Here is a 19,869-nt window from a genome sequence, read left to right as displayed (position 1 = left end):
CTTGCACCACTGCAGTAACTAACGTGTTACTAACGTAACAGCTCAGCCAAGGTGGACACCAGCCATGTTTACAACTCGCGCTGTCACAAGCCCCCTCTGATTAGATGCACGCTTCCCTCTGTGCAGTGATAATTTCCGGCGGTGTAGTTCCGTAGCAAGAAAATAGTTCAGACATGAAACAGCTCACAACAAGGTCTGTCATTTTCAGTGTTCAGGTCATGATTTTCCGGAAAGAGACATTGATGTTGAATTTTTAAATGCATTTTTCTTTTTGCACTCTGAGCACCACAAGAGTGCCCTCTAGTTCCATTGTATTCAAGAGAACGCAGATATCTCTGCGGCTGATATCTCCAACATTCGGCAACTCACACCAAAACAATCTAGATTGATAAAGAGCATTACAGGTAACAGGAAAAATATGTGTATTTGATGTTTTAGAAAACTGTCTCTTTAAATAATTGAACATTTTGAAAGCTGCCCTTTTTGCTGCATTGAAAACAATTCACTTGCTGATTACCTCACCATTTTTTTAAGGAGTAATACTACAGCCTTACTCACAGAATTACTTTGTCAAGACAGAATAGACCTTCATTGTGTACAAAAAAGAAACAGCAACAATGTGAATAAACTGAGTATTCCTGAGAAAGGACTTGGCTGAGAAGAAGATGCATTAATACCTTTGCCTTTCGAGTCCAGCTGTACATCCACATGATCCAGTGAGGTCAGCTTGTCCCCCTCAGGGTTTGGGACGGCTATGGAGGTCACTGTCGGGATGACCTCTTGTTCTTTGTCAGGCTGCTCCGCTGTGTATGTGTTGATGCCCGGGATCTTCCTGTAGGTCATGCAGAGGGGGAACAAAAGAAAAAAAAGAAAAGATTTTAAAAAAGGCATGCTAATGGAAACCTGCCATCAGGTCTGTTTCACTAATGCTTCCACTAAGCATAATGTGTCACACACTATTTTTAACTGTTAAGGATGGGAGAGGATTGCTTGAAAGCTGGAAACTAGGGCATTTTGCATTCCACTGGGCATTGCTCTCTCACTTTCATATTGTTCACCTCCATTTTCAATCAATTTTTTATCCCCTCAGATGCACCCCCAATTCTGCTTAAAACTAACATCTTGCATTTCTAATTTCAGAGGTTCCCCTTGTGATTTTGCGCCGCAGCTGGTGCTGTGACATTTTAGGAAGCTTCAGAAACTAAAGTTGATTTCTTGATGTAGTAATTAAGATCTTGAAAAGTAAAAGTTAAGTAATGTTTTACTTTATAATGAGTGAAACCCTGAAACTACAGTGGAACTAAACTGGTCCCCTGTGATTGGCATGGGATTACCTGCAGCAGAGGATGCTATTTACTGTATGTCCCTCACTGTATAATATATGTTGTCTCAGGACTTATCTCCTCAACCTTTCCTGCCATTCTGCAGAGTGTGCCTCACCTTGGATGGCTGTGTTTAGCATTTCCTAAAGGTCAACCCTCACATTGGCAGATAGATGAATATTGATAACTGCAGGACTCTGACACCCATTCAGCACTCTGGGAGAATTGATTAGACTGTCATTCCCTGTAATATTCTGCAGATTGAGACAGAGGGGAATTGTCTTATTCCTCAAGCTATTATTGTGTCGCGGGTGTCCATAACTCAGAGATATATGGAGTCTGAATACTTCTGGAAAGTTTTAGGAGTTCAGCGGTGAGGTGTTCGCTTGTAGATAATGGGGCCACCTCTGAACAGGGTCTTTATGCAAACACACACATGCACACACACACACACACACACACACACACACACACACAAACAAAACAATAACATCTTATTGTAGATATCTGCAGTTGTGTGTCTGTATATCTGAGCATCAATGCTTGCACATTATTCCTTACAGTTTTTCTGCACGTTGCTGTGGTTAAAATTAATTATATCAAGCATACTGTACCTTTTAAATTTATATATTATAAAGACAGCCAAGCCCATCAGTACGACCGACACGAGCATGATGACTGCGGTGCCACTGTGGCCACTATCAGTGCTGTCCACGAGAGGAGCTTTGAAAGAGAGAGAATTAAAGAGAAACTGAGTGCACATGCAGGCCAAATGAGGATAAATGCATTGTTTTAAATCTCATATGAATATAAATTATATAACAATGGAAAATCACCACCGCTGTGTTGTTGCGCTGCAAATATACGAGTCCTAACAGAGAGCTAATGTCCAATCAACACTTTATCTACCTCCATAGTTAAAATGAAATAAACAAGTTTTTGTTTTCACCTATCATTATGAAGTAAATGTTGATTCACAGTGTAATGGCTATAAAATAATGACACCATCTGCATTTAGATTGGTTCCCTACAAGCCTCACTTTCACTATGAAATTCTGTCTGCCACTGGGTAGATAGGCATAGATTTCTGGCAAGGCCGCAGGAAACAAATCCCCTTCAATATTTAGAACATGTGGATTTGTCCCCCTCAATAAACATCTGAAAGTGGGAGAAGACTTTTGTTTGGAAGAAATTAAAGACATTTCCACCATAAACGGATGCACACATTGGTGCATAAATATTAAATATTAAATAAACACAGTGCAGGAAATTTAGTGTTTGACGCTTATAATGTTCTAGCAGACAACCCCTAGACTCCCTGTTTCATCGGAGTCCACCCAAATGTTGAAATGAAACCTACACCCTTGAGTGAGTTCCATCTCCCGGAAAAATAAAGTTCAATTTAATGCACGATGGAAGTGAGTCAACCATTGCACAACCAAAACAGGAAGAGGACGCCGCCTTTGTTTTTGCCAGTAGCTATCTCCACTTAATGTCATTCTTTGCAGTTACTATTCCCAGTAACTGAAATGGCAGTGGCAATGGAACAACTATAACAACTGTAGAAAGTCTACCAAAAAGAAAAAGAGCCTGTTACTCGACTCTGAGGAAAACAGAAAGAGATCCGGTTGTCTTTGCAACAACAGAGCCAACAGTAATACCACTTGGGATCACTGGGTGGGAAAAAGTTGTCTGTTTCCACTTTGTTTACTTTATCCAGGATGTTCCACTCACTATGAATTCTGAATATGTATAAAAGGTCCAGTGGGTATGATTTAGTGCCTAGGAGAACTACAGTGGCGAATGTAAAAATGCAAATAGCCCTATCTAGAGCCAGTGTTTGGTTTGTCTGTTCTGAGATATTGTCAAAACAACACGGCGAACTCTGTGGAAGAGGACCCACTCTGTATGTAGATAAAAATGGCTCCTTCTGAGGAAATGAAAACAACTTTAATTTTCAGGTGATTATACACTAATGAAACTCAGTTATGAATATGATATACCATTTCTGTCAATAGATGCCCCTAATTTCTCCACACTGGACCTTTAAAAACAATTAGTACACCAATAAAACAATTTAAATACATAAAACAGTTGAGATTTCAGTTTACATCTAAAAGCCTGTAGGCAGTTTGTTTCCATGCAGAATTTCTATCCATCTTCACCTTCAAAATGAAAGAATTGTAAAAAAAAATAAATAAATAAAATAAAGGTCTCAAATAACACAGAAGACCTGAAATGCACATCTCTCCCAAAAAAGGATCGGACGACTGTTTGTTCAGGTAGGTTTGCAGCAGACTCACCTGGAGACAGCCGTGTGGCGTACACGTTCACCTGCACCCCCGGCTTGAGTGTGAACTGGATGAGGTCTTGGTTCAAAGCACTTAGCAGAACCTGAGAAAGCTATGAGGAGGAGTGACGGAGCAGAGAAGACTCAGTTAGCAGCGACTGCACAGCAATATTCCACAGTCATCAATATTTCAGCCACAGTCATTTCATCTAACAGCCTGAATTATGAATCAGAATTTTTGCTTCCTTCTAAAGAGGAGCAAACGTTGATATGACACACGGAAAACCAAACCTTCTGCACTGAAGCCCGACAAGCTTTTAGTGGCGATGGACACCGTATCAGGTAAAAGGGCGGCCTGCTTGTGGTGCAGCAGTGACATTTAAGACAAAAATAAAAATCTTTTGCTATATCTATCAAAAACAGGGAATTTCTCACCTGGCTTATTTTGGTACGTCTGTTTTCAAGAAAACACGATTTAAAAGTTCAGCGATGCAAAGCTATTGGAAATCAAAGTATGTTTTAATATCATAAAATTGCCATTTTAATTTTTCTCCCTTAAGTGCCTCAAGTTCCCCTGCTTTTCACACCTAGATGAAGCAGTCATTTAACAGGAGACCAAATGCCTTCCCAGAGCCCATTTGAGTCCTTAGCCATGCCTCACTAATTCCATCTCGCTCTTTCTAAAATCTTTCCACTGGTTAAAATTAGACTGCTCTACACAGTATGAATAATTACTTTTTGTTCTAGTGGCATATCAGGGTCAGTAAATCTATTACACATTTTAATAAGCTGCTCCACACATACACTTCGCCACATGCATGTGTGTACGTGTGGGCACACTTAAAACATCCACATTGCGAGTCATTCACTGGAGATGAGAGCGGTGAACTGAAGATTTATTACCCTATTGTCTGTGAGGTTCTGCCAGGTAATCAGACAGGCTTTAGATAAATACATCTCTTTAATTCCCAATCCAGGCCGCCTGCCCCAGTTTGTCTCCCTTCTCCGTGCTGCCAATTATATGATGCATCAATGTAATTAAATACCTATTAACTTAGTTCAAGACTGACTGTGAGCCAGCAAAATTGTGTTTACTTGTGATATGTTGAGGTCCTATCCGTCATGATGAATAAATGAGCTTTAGTTCAGCTGGTGCTTTGAAAACAGCACTGTTTTTGTTTTGTTTACATATTTAATAGCTTTCTATAACAAGAAAAGAGATTAGTTTCGAATAATCTTATTTTGCCATAAGAAAATAACAACAACCATGGAGCATGGGGGCTTGAAATGATTATGTTGTTATTATCTAAAGGTTTAAAAAAGTCTCTAAACTTCTTTAAGATGGCACTGAGTTTACAGCTTGTACTGAGAAGCACTGTTATTCCAGTGCTGTTGATGGATGCTGTTTCAGTACTTTTACATGGGAAGACATTGCCCTCTAGTGTTCACGTTATGCAGTACTCTTAAGGAGGGATTGCAATACAAAGTGCATGTTTAAGGACATTATATCATTTAGCAATAAAGACACAAAGCTTGGATGTTTTTAGTGAGTGCAATCACCTTTTTTTGTGCAGTGACAAAGAAAACAGTTTGTTCTGCATGATTAAACCATCATTAACTGAAAAAATACAATTAATTGAGAAGCACTTTGATTGAGTCTGCATGGACTTTTACTTAAACACTAAATGTCTTGCATGAAAGGAGATGGGTCTAATGTGCCTGCATGCTAATAACAGTGCAGCTATAGAAAACATATTCCTCTTGTTCTCTGTGTGTGTTTTCACTTAATGAACCACACCGGAGTTTCTTGCATCTTTTACCCCAATTACCACAAAAAATGTACACTCTTCATTACTGCTGACCTTTTCAGAGGAATAACAAAGCGTTTTCCCCTACCTACCATGCAGTCGGAGGTGTCCAATCATTTCACTGTGGTATGAAAATACATTTGCAGAGACTTTAAACTTGGTTGACTTCGGTAATCCATCACAATGAGCATCATGTCTGCATTTATTTGTGTCAGACTTAACCTTATAGTTGCATGGCGATGGAGTGCAGACATTCCAAATCGAGTTGCACTTAAAACCGTGTTACCATGCAACAATAATGTAACTTTGACAAGAATAAATGCGGACATGATGCTCATTGTGATGTATTGCCTCACGGAAGAAAAAGTTTTTAAGTCTCAACAAGTTGATTTTCATACTGCACTAAAATTTATGGAAAGCAATGGCTGCCTGGAAGGCAGAGAAACATTCAAATGTATGTAAAATGTGCAACACTTCATAAAAGAACTGCAGCATAACCAGCAATAATGCAAATTATTCTTTCCTTTTAGCATCTTGTATGAGATTTTGTATCAAAAACAAGTAAAGGAAAAGAGTAGAGATAAGAGGGGAGGTATGTTAAGCTAAAAGTATCTGTTCACTGTATTTTGGTCACAGTGCACACCAGTGTTGTAGTACTTGAGATCCATTTTGGTCTCAAAACCAGTTTTTTTAAAGTCTCTCGACTGCATTTTCACTCAGCCTTGACTCAATGTCAAAAGAAGCGTGCAAAAGAAGAAATGCTGGATAAAGATGTTTAAGTTAATTTCAGCGCCTCAGTGTTTGAATTTTTTTGCCAATAGAAAATAAAGGAACATTTTGCACACATAAAATTCACTTCCGCAATACCTTTTGGTTATTATTAAGACATTTCTTATGGCACACTTACACAAACACACATATAAACAGTGTATAATAAAAGAGGTGAATGAAAAGGAATCTTCATTTGTTTTCTTTGGGTGTTTTTATGGGAATGTGGATCTTTCAGGTAATTTCAAAGAGTGGCTATGGTTCACATGTCCCAAAGTTTATTGTAAGTGTGTCATGTAGTGAGGGACTCGCTATCGTCTGGTCCTAACTTGGTCTCAATTTTAGTGTTTTTTACACCGATGTGCACATACATTTTCTTTGAAATGCCCCTGTTCTTCAGATATATTCTCAGCTCAGAGAATATTTTAGTAAAGAAATTAACCAAGCTCAAGATAGTGGATCTAATTTGGTCCACATATTGATTGATGCATTTAAGATTAAAGACATCAAACATCTAATATCTAGACTTTCAAGTGAAACACAAGACTCTGAGAACTACTTTACTGTCCATGTCCAACAGAAATTGGAGAAAGATTCAGAGATAATTGGGGGTGATTGCAGAATTATATGAGCGAGCCAGACGATGACGTCTGTAATTGAAATCAACTTTTTCATATTGGCAAGAGATTGCAAACGAGATGGTGAATAGAGTGTGATGGCTCTTTTGTTACATTATACCAGGGCGAAATCCTGGATTAACTTTTGGCACAGGATGGACTTCAACTGTCAATAAAATAAATTGTGCTGCAAAATTTACTTTGATCTTAAAGGGATACTTCCCCCACAAAATGATAATGTAAAAATTAGTTAGTGATGCCATGTTACCTTGAAAAAAATATATACAGTATATATACATTTATATACACACACACACACACACACACACACACACATATATATATATATTATGTTGTTTTTTTTTTTTTTCTCACGTCCTCACAGAAAATGGCAAACATAAAAACACAGATTTATGAATTGATTGGGGACCCACTTAACAACATTAAAACTAAATGAAAACATCTCTTAATAAACTTTCATACAACTCTTCCGGTGTAATGCAAGTCTCAGTGATCGAGTTGTTTGCTTAGTACTTATTATTTCAAAAGTATTTCAAAAGACCATAGATAAATTCAACTTTCTGGACAGTTTTAAATAGTATAAAATGCATGTGTTTGGGAAGTATTGATCATATGACTGAATAAATGAGACTTGGATTACACTGCGTAAGTTGAGTGTGAGTAAACAGATGTTTTGAGATTTGTTGTTGTTTAACGTGTTTGCCTTTTCCCGTGGTGGCATGCAAGAAAGACCAAGTTTTCTTCATGAAGTCAAGGGTACAGCATGATTAATAGGTAGACAAATGGTTATTTTGAGGGTAAAGTATCCTTTTAAGACTATGATATTTAATTTAATGTAAGTTTTATTTGTTCCGGTCATGTTAGTGCACAACAAAATACACATTCCATAACTGAAAAGGAGCAGAAGAAATTCTAATTTTACCCACCCCTTTCTCAAAACATATATAAACAAAAGAGATAGATGATCTTTCAATAAACATTATGTGGAACACTAGAAACCAGAAGGCCAAACATCTTGTCTCTAAATGTTAATGAAGTGAAAAATAATTTGTGTAACTTTGTGTATTTAACCAAGTTAAATGAGTTTTTCCATAAGCCTGCAAACTAATACAAACCGAACCAGAAATCCTCCTTGGCAAAGGAAAAAAAAAAACACATATGTTTATGTGCCAATAAGATGTAACCAATTATAAACAGTATGGCACTGGAAAATATTGTGTCATCCCACTCCAACAAGATGTAATCTTCTGGTGATGTTAAATCATAATAAAATAGCTCTTTATTACAACATTAGAACTCAAACTGATGACCCAGTAGTGTCGTATGGCACTATACAGACATTATCCTCCAGGCATGTCCTCTCTAGAGACAGCCTTTTGACCTCCTCAGCTTACTTTTGTGCCATTTTAATTATCACAAAAAAAAAACACATTGTAGTGAGCATCTGCCAGGGGCCATTAAAATGATTTAATGAGACAGTACCTGATCCAGGTGCACCCACTTTTCATCCATGGCTCCCTCTCTCGGCCTCTTCTCAGGCACGATGAAAATCTCTGCTGTTGTCGGCAAACCTGGAAGCACTGTGACCAGCAGCTGATCCTCGCTGATTCCCGTGACCTTTAATAAGAGCAAACAACACCTCATTAAAAAGGTTTTTTTAATTGACAGTGTGTGGAGTGGTATTCTATGCTTTGGTGCTGTATTAACGAGTAAATACTGCTGGCTCTCCGCTTCATATATCATTTGCCTAAGTACCAGTCACTGTCAAGATATAATGCACAAATCAACTAAAACATGCAAGTTCAATTTGACAGTCTTTGGTAAAGGCCAGAGCTTTTAGTGCATTTGTGCCGTAACCAGAGGTCTGCTGTCAGTTTCCTGGTGTAAACCATGGTAATATCTGACAAGACAGAAGGTCAAAGTGAATGTTTCATACTGAGGGCTACTGTAGGATATATATAGAGCTCAGTATCCAGGTCTTTTACATAACCTGCTTCCCCACAGTGTCTGTGAGGGGAAACCAGACGCACTTAACCACAGTAAGGCTCTCTTTACTTGAGGTTCTGGCGTTCTCTCAAGGCAATGGCATTCAGCTCTTGTAGAGAGCAAATGGTAACTGTCACCGCTGTGCTTTTACTGCCCTTAAAGTGTTATCAGAAGTTCTGCTTAAAGCTTGTAATGGCAATAATGATTTCAGGTGATGTGCCATGTCAGCATGTAGAGGTTAACAACTAATTACACAGCGAGTGAGGTTAGAGACACTGCAAGTAGTGGAGTGAAACGCTTGACATGAGACCACACGCATACATTACAGATGCAGCATAACCAAGAATGGAAATGTCTTCGGCTCACTACACAGAGACTTGAGTTTTTCTCTCCAGGCTGAAGCAAAGCTGCTAATTACCAGAATTTGAATGAGGAGTTTATTGCTTTAAAAATATGAGCTAGCAACTGAATAACTGACCTGAACCACGCAGCTCTTCACCACTCGGCCGATGTCCTCTCTCCACTCAGACACCTCAGGGTTCAGCTCGTCCAAATTAGAAGAAAATGCCAAAATATGTGACCGGAAATAATCTGAAATGCAGACAGAAAAATCTAATTCTGAAATTGTTTTTTTTAATGTGAAACTGATTGTGCGAATATGCTGCCATCTTGACCAGGGCTCCCTGGGAGAGGAGATTTTGTATCTCATTGGGACCTTTCAGGCTAAAACACAGATCAAAAGGCTAATGTGGAGCTAATGTGCATCTTCTTACTAACTTTAATGACAACGAGTTGTCCTATAAACTGGTATTTGTGTTTCCCCTGCATTGTTTACATGGTCTCTGTGCTTTCCCTGTGTTTTTTATTATTGTTGTTGTTTTTGTTATTATAATTATTTTATTTTCTATTATCTGTGTTCTCCTGTGTTGTTTTTGGAGTCTGCTTTTTTTTCTTATTGTAAAGCTCTTTAATCAACTGTTTTTAAATGTGCTTTTTAAAATACATTTAGATTGGACTGGATTGGGTTCCCTCTACATAATCAACTTTTTTTTAAAAAAACAGGGCACTGTGGAGGGTATTTTCATCAGAAAATATAGGGGCTAGGATTAAATGGCAAGGTGGTTGCCAAATTGAAATTGACGAAGAAGACTGGATATATTTCTGTCTCAGGGTTCATAAATGTTGGTATAATTCACGACTTTAGTTCATTCTTTTTAAGATGGTGCATATTAGACCGCAGATAGTTGCAAAAGATTAATGGTGAAATCTTGGCGTTATCAAGAAGGACACAGATAGTTTCTTGCATATATATGCTGTTGATATTCATCCCTGTGCATGCATCTTTATCATTAGCTAAATCTTAGACTTTATTTATTAGGTATGACAAGACACCTGACAGCTGCAGTTCACATGATAAAACATATTAATCTCCAACTTTGGGCAGATACTGACTGGAGAGCTACTATTTATCCCAATACTTCAGAAATATCAAAGAAAAGCAAATTTTTAATTTTAAAAACATTTAGAACTGAAACACAATAAACAATCTGAATACTGATGAATCGTTTTGTGTGTGTGTGTGTGTGTGTGTGTGCGTGTGTGTGTGTGTGTGTGTGTGTGTGTGTGTGTGTGAGTGTAGTCAGTACATTTTGGTGTTACCCTCTTAAGAATTCCCTTTGTCAGACTCGGTACATTCTATGGTCCATGTTATGTGATTTTATTCGGATGGTTTGATACAGATGTTATACCTTGAAACTACATGATGTAACTTTTATGAAAATACCTTTCACAAACATTTACTGAAATGGTTACTGTATCCTGTAGTACATGAGCCAGATAATCTGAACTGCCTCTGATTGTATTTGCAAGAATCCACCACAGCTTAACGAAAGCAACCAATCAGAGCTGAGGAGTCTCTAAAGCAGCTGTCAGTCGTATCACTGCTCATGAAGTGACTGTTTTTAACTGTTTTACTCAAACTGTCAAACTAGTCAACGCTGATCAAATATGAAAAGACTCCGATGCTGCGTTACTTATTTCTCCCCTTAAATATTTTCAGAGACATATTTCAGAGTACTACTTAGCTGTAAAATGAGAACGTTTGTTCCAGACGGTGGGTGGTGCTGTTTTGACTTGACTGTTTTTAACAAAGTGACCAGGTCACAAACTGATTTTACAGCTAAACAATACACTAAAATATGTTTCTAAAAATATATATATTATGATGCACCTTTGCAATTAAACAGTATGTATTATTAAACTAAGAATCTCTTAAATAGTATTCATTTGTAACCTCAGAGCTAGAGTCCATGTTCTCCTTTCTTTTTTTTATCAGTGATTAGTAAAATACAATTTCTAGTAAATGTTTTTCTGGAGTATGTGACTGAGCCATACTGTGTGGTCATACTGTGTGACACTTTCAGAAATTATGAAAATAAACTTTTTTTTTTTCGTTTTAATAAAAGTTACCAAAAAACAGGCTGTAAAAGCTCAATGATGAGTTGGTCTTGGTCTTTTCACCTCATAACGATACTTATAGGCTGTCTGAGTGTCTTGAATTTACCATAAACAGCCATCGTCATTTGGTCCTGATGGACGCTGTTGCCAACTGAAGCCTGAACAGTGACAGTGTGACTTCCCTCCTTGGAGAAAATGAAGGACATCGCTCCTTCCAGAGTGATAACAGGCTGAAAGAGACAAAGAGACAGAGGGAGACAGAGATGTAGTGTGACTCGTGAATCTATCATGTCATCCAGTAAAGAGGCTGCATGGTGGGGAATGAGTAAGTGAGGCTTACCTCCGTTTTGTTATCAAACCACCAGTAATAGGTGACTGTCCCCACATTGCTGGGGCGTAATGCTGTCGTGAGGTTTACTGCTTTGTTCTTGACGACCACTGAAGGAGCCGAGAGCTGAACCTGTTCAAGTTGACCTTTAGAAAGAAAAAATAAACACTTAATTAACACCATTTGTTGAAATATGACTAAATACTGCCAATAATGCCAAATTTTGGCACAGCAACAACTGCCTGGAACAGTGAGAATATAGGCATACAGTGAAGAACTTGATTGCGCTGCAGGAGTGCTTTGACAAGTGTTTGTGTATGTTGATGCTTTATTTGCCACCATGAAAATGCCACCATTGGAATCCATTATAATGAGCTGAATTCAAACTGACCACAGCTGCTCCTCTCTCAAAGAGAAGCCGTCTTTTACGCCTACACGGGGTGAGTGACACTCAAAACTTTGGATGGAGATTCTGGATGGAGTTGCGCTTTAATGAGCCAATTTGAAGTTACAGAGGAGTCGTGAGCATGTTTGCCTGAGTGTTTGAATTATTTTTGCTTTGTAAAGGCTCATAAGTTGAAGTGTTTTGACCTATCTGAAGGCTGTTGGATCTTACAGCTTATGATTAGCTGTGAAAAAGTATCAAGACCTTTGCTTATAGTCACTGTCTAGTATTAAGTAAAATGAAGTTCACCTTATCATGTATGCAGGCGATGAAAGGAAGTAAAGGAGTATTCAATTATTAAATAATGCAGAAGTTATTTTAAAGTGACAGTTCAGCCCCAAATCAAAAATAAATATTTTTCCTCTGACCTGCAGAGCTATTTATTTCTCTAGATTGGTTTGATGTGAGTTGTTGAGTGTTGGAGATATTGACCGTAGAGATGTCTGCCTTCTCTCATTTTTTTTCAGTTTATTTTTTGGGTTTTTTTGTATTTATAAGATAAGAGAGATTCTGAGTGAAAGGGAAGGAGAGAGGGAATGACATGCAGCAAAGGGCCTAGGGCTGGAATCAAACCAGCAGCCACGGCAGCAAAGACATAGCCCTTATACACTCTTCTAGGTGTGCTACTGGGCACCCCTTCCCTCAAATATAATATAACAGCAATGTCTCCTTCCAGAAATCATGACCCAGTTACAGAAGATAATCCACAGAACTTGTTGTGAGCAGATTCATGAGGGAACTATTGTCTTTTTACCGAAGTACCCACCAACCATATCACTGCACAGAAGGAAGCGTTAATTGGTTTCAGTGTTTCAAAAACCTGCATACATGTACTAATTTGGGTGGTAAAAGTGGTATTAGTGATGCAAGGTGAGCTAGCAGTAGGTACACAGTAGGGCAGTGATACGGCTGGTGAGTGTAATTTGGTAGAAAGAAAATAGTTCCCTTTAAGCACAACAAGCTGAGTGCCATCTAGTTTCAGTATATTAGAGAGAAGGCAGACATCTCTATGGCCAATATCTCCAAACACTCTGCAACTCACATCAAAACTATCTAGACTGATAAATATCTCTACAGGTAAAAGGATAAACATGCTTTATTGATTTGGGGGTGAACCATCCCTTTAAGTATTCTGGAGGAAAGGGGGCCAGTTTTCTCACTTTAACACATTAAAAAAATAATTGGAAGATTAACTACACAATTCCTGATGTTAGAGCAGAAACTTTGAAACTACTGTTGTTATTGTTTTGACTCACAGGAGACGTGAAGGTAGAGTATAACCCTGTCAAAGCCCAGAGTGTTGGTTGCTGTTGCAGAAACTTGGTAGATGCCAACTTTACTGTAGATATGTTTGACCCCGTCATCAATGGAGCTTATGTTAACATATGATATGGCGGTCCCGTCGCCAAAGTCCACAGTTATACTTGTCATGGAGCCGAGTCCCTTCAAAAAGAAAACAAAACACTGTCACTCACACTGTAGCCTCAGTTGTTTTGACAGTGTCCTTGCTGGCACATAACAGAGTGCATTTTCCATAATATCTACAAGAGTATCTACAAGAATGAGGTCAAGTGGTAAATCATGTCACTGCATATTTAGTTGAGATGCTGGTGCTCCAGCCTCTGCGCTGCGTCTCTGACAGCATCTTGATATACAGATAAAACACAAAAAAAAGCATGCAGCCTCCAAGTATCACCCTGTAATACACACTGTAGTTGCTTTGATAAAGTGAAGTCAGCACCTCTTCCAGAAACACCAAGAAAGTGACATTCCTCTCCAGTGTTGCTACCAGTGTTCCCTCACTGGTGAAGAGCTGGAGGCCCTTGGGGGCCTGACTGGGACACTTTTGTCGCCTGGGGCTGTACTTCAACAGTGTTCCCTCAGTGCAGTTGTTAGACAAAGCCCGGCGATATCTGGAATTCATTAAAGACCGCCGAAAGACACAGATGAGCACCACACGAGTTTAAAAGCAGACACACAGCACATGGACACACAGAGAGACATTCATTAGAAATTTACAACAAACTTTTTATCTCCCATACCCCGCAGCTCCATCAGAAAAGCTCAATTAACTTTTTTTTAAACCAGCCATCTGTTTAAAATGTGTCAAATTGTAACAGATGTTTTTTTAACACTACTAATTATATTAAAATGAACACTGCTTGCTGCAAGTTTGTTTTTTTTTTTACACACAAAACTGTTGATCATAACTTCTAGGACTGGTAAAAATACGGTATGAAGTCCACAGAGGCTAAAGACTTGGACTAGAAGCTAGCCTGTTCCCCAAAATACCTTTGAGAAAGAATAAACTCATTTTCATGACTCTGGATAGCTAAATTCTGAAAGGATGGCATCACAAAGGGATTCATGATCTGCAGCAGTGCTGCATCTGGTCGGGCACCCATAGGTACCCAGTGGGTGAAAAAAGGTGAATTATGGGTGGCATTTTGTCTCTTCTGGATTCGGTTATGGTTAATCAGAGAACATGTGGGCTGTATCACGGGTATGGGGTGGTATATATATTAAAATAAAATGACAATAATATTATTCAATTCAATCTTCTAACATTGTAATCCTCTGACTGCTGACTCTGTGTGTTGCCTCTGTCTTCTGCGTCAGCTGGATTATTAGAGCCGCATCAATGAGGTGCCTTGATAACAGGCGAGTTAACTGTGGAGATGTACTGCTCAATATTATGAGAATAAGCAAAAAATAATCATTAAAATTGTAGTTCCTGAATTAACTTTGTTTGAATATATATTATCTTAAGTTTCACATGCAAGAAGTATTCCAAAATGACCAATTAAACATACTGCCTAATTGAACAGCCAATGGCTATAATAGGGTTTGGGGTTCCTTCTTTTTTATCTTTTTTTCCCAAAACTTTTTAATGGGTTATGCAGCATTTAACAACTTTTGCATCAAAGATAACTACAATCACCTTTTACAGTGTTACATCAGGGAATGCAAATATGTATTTTTGAAAGTGAACAGGCAGGATTTGGGGTCTCAGGTCAGACTGGGATCTTATGTCAGCCGTTTAGGTCTGGTTACACAATTAACTATTTATGTGCGAGTGGTGAGGAGAGTGTGGTATTCTGGAGCAGGTCTTGAAAATCAGGTCTTCGCAGGACTTTGACCTAGAGAACTGGATCCCTGATGTCTTTTGACCAACTAAAGAGGAAGCATGATTCTATGATTTTTACTATTATTTACGAATTATATCTTTCTTAAAACCACTCTGGGACCTACAATCACTTTAAATGTGCTAAGTGATAAAGAAAAGCTGCTTCATGAGGGAAATGTACTTGGTTTCATTTCAAAAATGTATTTTCCGTTGATGGATGGATCTTCAAAGCTGCGGTTGCATAAATCTAGGGAGAGATGGGAGTTTGAATTAGATGTAACAATTGATGCAGAGCTTTGGTCAGAGTTGTGCCAAAAAAGTGAGTCAGCTACTATAAATGTTAGATACAAATCGCGCTGTTATAACTTTCTTCACCAACTCTATTTCACACCACACAGATTGCATAAATTCAAACCTAACTTCAAATCAAATACGTGTTTAAGATGTAGTATAGAGGAGGGATGGTTCTGCCATAACTGTGATTTTGTGACAAAACTTCATGTTTTACCTTCCCATTGGATCTGCAAATTTGCTTACTGGGGAATCTTAAAACTATTACTGCACATTTAAGAAACTGTCAAAAAAGTGTTTTTTACAAACAGCTTAATGCATTGATAGGAGGTGTATAGCAATTGTATTGAAGCCTCATTTTCATCTCTTCATAGCTAGATCCTCTTTTGGAATTTAAGGCCATTTGAAAAGATCACATATACTCTCAGAAATGAGTACAACACCTTTCCTATTCGACCCATGTGAAAGGGTTGCTTACATTGCCTCTTGTTATTTTACGCTGTGTTAATTTTTGAATTTAAGTTTTTTTTTGTCCTTATTTTTCTCCTTTAAATTTAAGTGCCAACTTCTTTGAATACGTTATTTTTTTATATTTAGGCGAAAAACAGGGAGGAGATGTGAAGCCATGTTTGTGTGAGTTAATGTGTGTAATTTGTATCTTGTTTCATCAAAAATTTGAAAATAAAATATTCCAAAAACAAACCAAAAAAGCAAACACTTAGCTGTTGTGAAAAAATGTCGATGTTTCAACTATTTATCCATTACTTTAAGTTATTTTAAATCTACTTGCTTGCTAACTTTTACACTCTAATCTGCCACATGTGATGTTCAGGCGCATCTGGCTTATCGTAGCAGGTAGTTCATTGGTTATTTTTATTTCTAGTCACCCTCACAGCAATTTGAAATCCTATTTGTGTTCAGATTTTCCTCCAGTCTGCTCCTTCCTTCTATCTCGAAGGTTAAGAACCTATCTTGGATAGTGAAGAGCACAAAAACAACTGTTTCCACAAAGAGTAGCAGGTGATTTTCAAGAAAGTCATGCATGGATGTTACCAAGGACATTTTTTACAACATTACTCCCTTCACTCTTGTCAATACAAAGGAATCAGATGTACCCTGTGGTGTTGAGAAAGCTGTCCCCGGTGAGGCAGTCTCTAGATGTTGCTGAAGGGATGAACCAGAAAGCAGGAGCGCAGCTTCCGTCAATCTGCCTTTCAAACCCGTAGTCGCTGTTTCATTTGGAACAAAAAAAGATGCATTAGAGTTATCGAGATTAGCCATTATTTATTTAATATATAAAATATAATAACGCAGCTCAAAGAGAATCACACACCATAAGTGCATGTTTACTGTGTATAGAGGTGGTTTAGGCTCAAGTAAACTTTTCACAGCACGGCAGAGTATTTGAGATTTGATGTTTTATGTATCAAGCTTCTGAAGCAGAAAAAGGATTGTGTGTGTTTGCACAAACTATAATTATACCTTGAGAAAGTCGGAGGGATCTGTCAGATTTCTTTCATCATGATCAGGGAAACACAGTCTCAGGAGAAACAGTTGGAAACCTTAATAAGCCTTTTGGTAATAAAGTGGTGTTAAGCTTGTTTAATATACCAGTAGGTGCTGGTTATTTATCAGAAAGAAAAATGAGGCAGAGTGAAGAGATATAGAAGTAGCACAAGTTCTGACCTGACATGGCACTTGTTAGAAATACAGGGGTATATAATAATATAATAGACTCTAAAATTAGGCTTAAGTTTCATCCGTTATGCAAATCTATTCAAGTGCACTTGATATAAGTAGATATATGCAGAAATGTCCGGCTATCGCATTTTTGAGTGTTGAGGGCTGAGATTCAACACTTTCGTTCAATATTTTCAGTCAGTTGAATGGTGTTGTGTGATTGTGATCATTAATATAAATCATTATAAAATCATGTTATTTAAATTAATTACTGCATGCAAACTGTAGTTAAAATTGGAAGTTCTACAGTATGAGTGGTGAGAAAAACTTTAACGTATTAGATAAAAACAGACGACCAAGTTTTTCCTTTAAGGACATAAATGTGCAGTTTAAAACAGGTAATAAATCGCAATATATGTTATCAAAATACTAAGCATATCGCAAAACATTTAAAATTGCAATAATATTGTATCCTGGCCTAAGTATTGTGATAATATATTGGGGGGCTCTAGTGATTCCCGCCCCACAATAACGACCACAAGATCACGCAAGATTTAAAACTACCAATGGCATCATCTTAAATCATAGTACAAACCAACATCCTAAGTCGATAAAAGGATAACAGAAATAAGAATAACGAGTTGTAAATCATAAAATATCATCTTCAAACACTCTGTTGTGCCTTAGGTTTGCTTCACAGACTCTGCCTTTGGAGAGTGATAAAGTGTTGTGCATTGGATTTAATGAAGTGAAAAGTGTAGCTGCAGAGCAGGGAACTCACCACTCAAAATCTGCCTCCGTGCACGGGCAGGAGTCTGACATCTGGGAAATATACTGATTTCTGGCCTTGACACATCGAACGTTTGCTTTCAGTTTTTGGAAGATTCTCTTCATTCCCATGATGCACACTTCACCCTGTGATGAATAATGCATCATAAACATTTCAGAGATTTCTTACTCTTTTTCTTTTTTTGTCTTGTACCATCTTTCTTTCATTGTGTGACTGAATCAAAGAGATTCACTTGGGTTTAATCAGCGAATAGCAGCAGCAAGATCCTCTTACCTCATTGTGTAACTGCCATGCCATGTAGTCCTCAGATGTGCATCGCTGTTGGAAAATGGACCGGAAGTCGATTTTGACAAGTTGCCACTCAGATCGATGACTGAAATGACCGAATATTCTGCGCAAACAATGAATAAAAGGTCAGAAACAATTGGAATATGGGGCAGATATATAGAGAAAAAAAAACTTCACTTTGTGTAATTTTATTTCACTGACTTTAATCCATTTTCCTCTGTGGGCTGAGAAACTCCTCTACATTTTAGGCTTATGAAACCGTTTCAAAACCACATTAAATAGACTCAAGAATATTTATGTACACTGCCAAGTCTTCGTCAGGGTAATATATAATTACCCAGTGCAATAATTACCAATCTAGACACACATAAAGATCTTCATGGTTTCCTTTATATCTTACGTCATTATGAGGGTGTCCTCTCCAGGCTCCCCCAGCACCCCATCAACATAGAGCGGAGAGGAGGTGAAGCTATATTTGTCCCAGTTTCTGCCCTCATCAAAACTCAGCCTGAGGGAGAGAACAATGGTTGGATCACAGACAGACCAGCCGCAAATAGAGTTGAATTCAGTAAGAAAATCCTCAGCAGAAAAGCAGTCTCACTCCTTGTTTTGAAGATTGACTATAGTCTCGAAAAAGATGCGGTACATCCTTGGAGAGCCTTACCAAATGTGTCTAATTGGCAGAGGTGTGTGTCGGATGGCCACCAGAGATCCTCCTTGATTCAGGAAAAACACGCTGTACTCTTCCTGAAAAACCTGCACACACACACATACACACACACCGCCAGCTTCACTTTATCTCACCACAGAAAAATCCACACAAAGTATGCGCTGATGACAACATAAGGAACATGCATACTTACACCTACACACTAAAACAAGGAGCTACCACAAGTGTTCTTTACACAAGAGTCTCAGTTGTGTGAATAAACAAAAGCGTCAAGCAAGCATTGCTCTCTTTTGTTGATTTTTTTTGTTGTCTTAAGCCGATGGCAAAAAATCTGTACGCTGCTTTTGGTTTGTTTTACAGATCAGAGATGCGCAATGCTTCACAAGGCTGGGTGTCAAACCTCAGTTCTTTATTTCTTTGCAATTGTTGCTGTATCACCAAGAACTGAAAAGCGAGAACTGAAAGTTGGCATTGAAAGCTCAGTCAGATTCTTATTCTTTATTCAGATAATGCCTGACTAAAGTCATATATTTTTCATTTAGCTTCTGTATTATATTGAGGGAAAATTTAGAGGAAACAGAAGTGGTTCAGAGGTTCAGCAAAGTAATGTATCCAAAAAGTATTGGTGCAGAAATGCAGGTCTTACAGTTATCATACTGTACCTCTCTCCAGGTGTTTCCAGCATCAGATGTGATGAAAATACTAACATTATTACTGGTCAGCTCAGGTCCAACCACACCTGAATACCAAAAGTAGAATAACACGATTTCAGTATAGGTGCTTTTTTGAATTTTCAGTATTTACTCAGTAAAGACGTTTTCTTATTCTTTCCACTAAAGTAACATGGAACAGATGTGCAACAAACATTGATCTCATTTCAGTTTGAAAACTGTTGTCGGCTGAGAAAGACAGTGCTGGGAACAGGAACTGAAGAACAGATTTGTCTGGAAGTGCTGAGGGAAACAATGGAGGACCATCATT

General features: G+C 38.1%; 1 protein-coding gene across 1 annotated transcript in view; it reads right to left on the bottom strand.

The window, feature by feature from the left end:
- LOC121954446 (VPS10 domain-containing receptor SorCS1-like) overlaps positions 1–19,869 on the bottom strand; it is a 56,470-nt gene that overhangs the window by 1,584 nt on the left and 35,017 nt on the right. The window contains exons 12-26 of the mRNA XM_042501942.1: positions 19,551–19,627; positions 18,883–18,974; positions 18,619–18,726; positions 18,204–18,321; positions 17,922–18,055; positions 16,576–16,689; positions 13,784–13,955; positions 13,299–13,485; positions 11,610–11,743; positions 11,376–11,499; positions 9,291–9,403; positions 8,309–8,443; positions 3,626–3,725; positions 1,937–2,045; positions 678–832 (exon numbers count right to left, since the gene is read on the bottom strand). Coding sequence (XP_042357876.1) covers positions 678–832; positions 1,937–2,045; positions 3,626–3,725; positions 8,309–8,443; positions 9,291–9,403; positions 11,376–11,499; positions 11,610–11,743; positions 13,299–13,485; positions 13,784–13,955; positions 16,576–16,689; positions 17,922–18,055; positions 18,204–18,321; positions 18,619–18,726; positions 18,883–18,974; positions 19,551–19,627 — 1,872 coding nt within the window. The remainder of the gene's footprint in view (positions 1–677; positions 833–1,936; positions 2,046–3,625; positions 3,726–8,308; positions 8,444–9,290; positions 9,404–11,375; positions 11,500–11,609; positions 11,744–13,298; positions 13,486–13,783; positions 13,956–16,575; positions 16,690–17,921; positions 18,056–18,203; positions 18,322–18,618; positions 18,727–18,882; positions 18,975–19,550; positions 19,628–19,869) is intronic.

Source organism: Plectropomus leopardus, chromosome 15 (assembly GCF_008729295.1).
Source record: "Plectropomus leopardus isolate mb chromosome 15, YSFRI_Pleo_2.0, whole genome shotgun sequence".
Classification (NCBI taxonomy): Eukaryota; Metazoa; Chordata; class Actinopteri; order Perciformes; family Serranidae; genus Plectropomus; species Plectropomus leopardus.
Note: the sequence above shows the minus strand (reverse complement) of the source record. Positions and strands in the feature narration are given on the sequence as shown.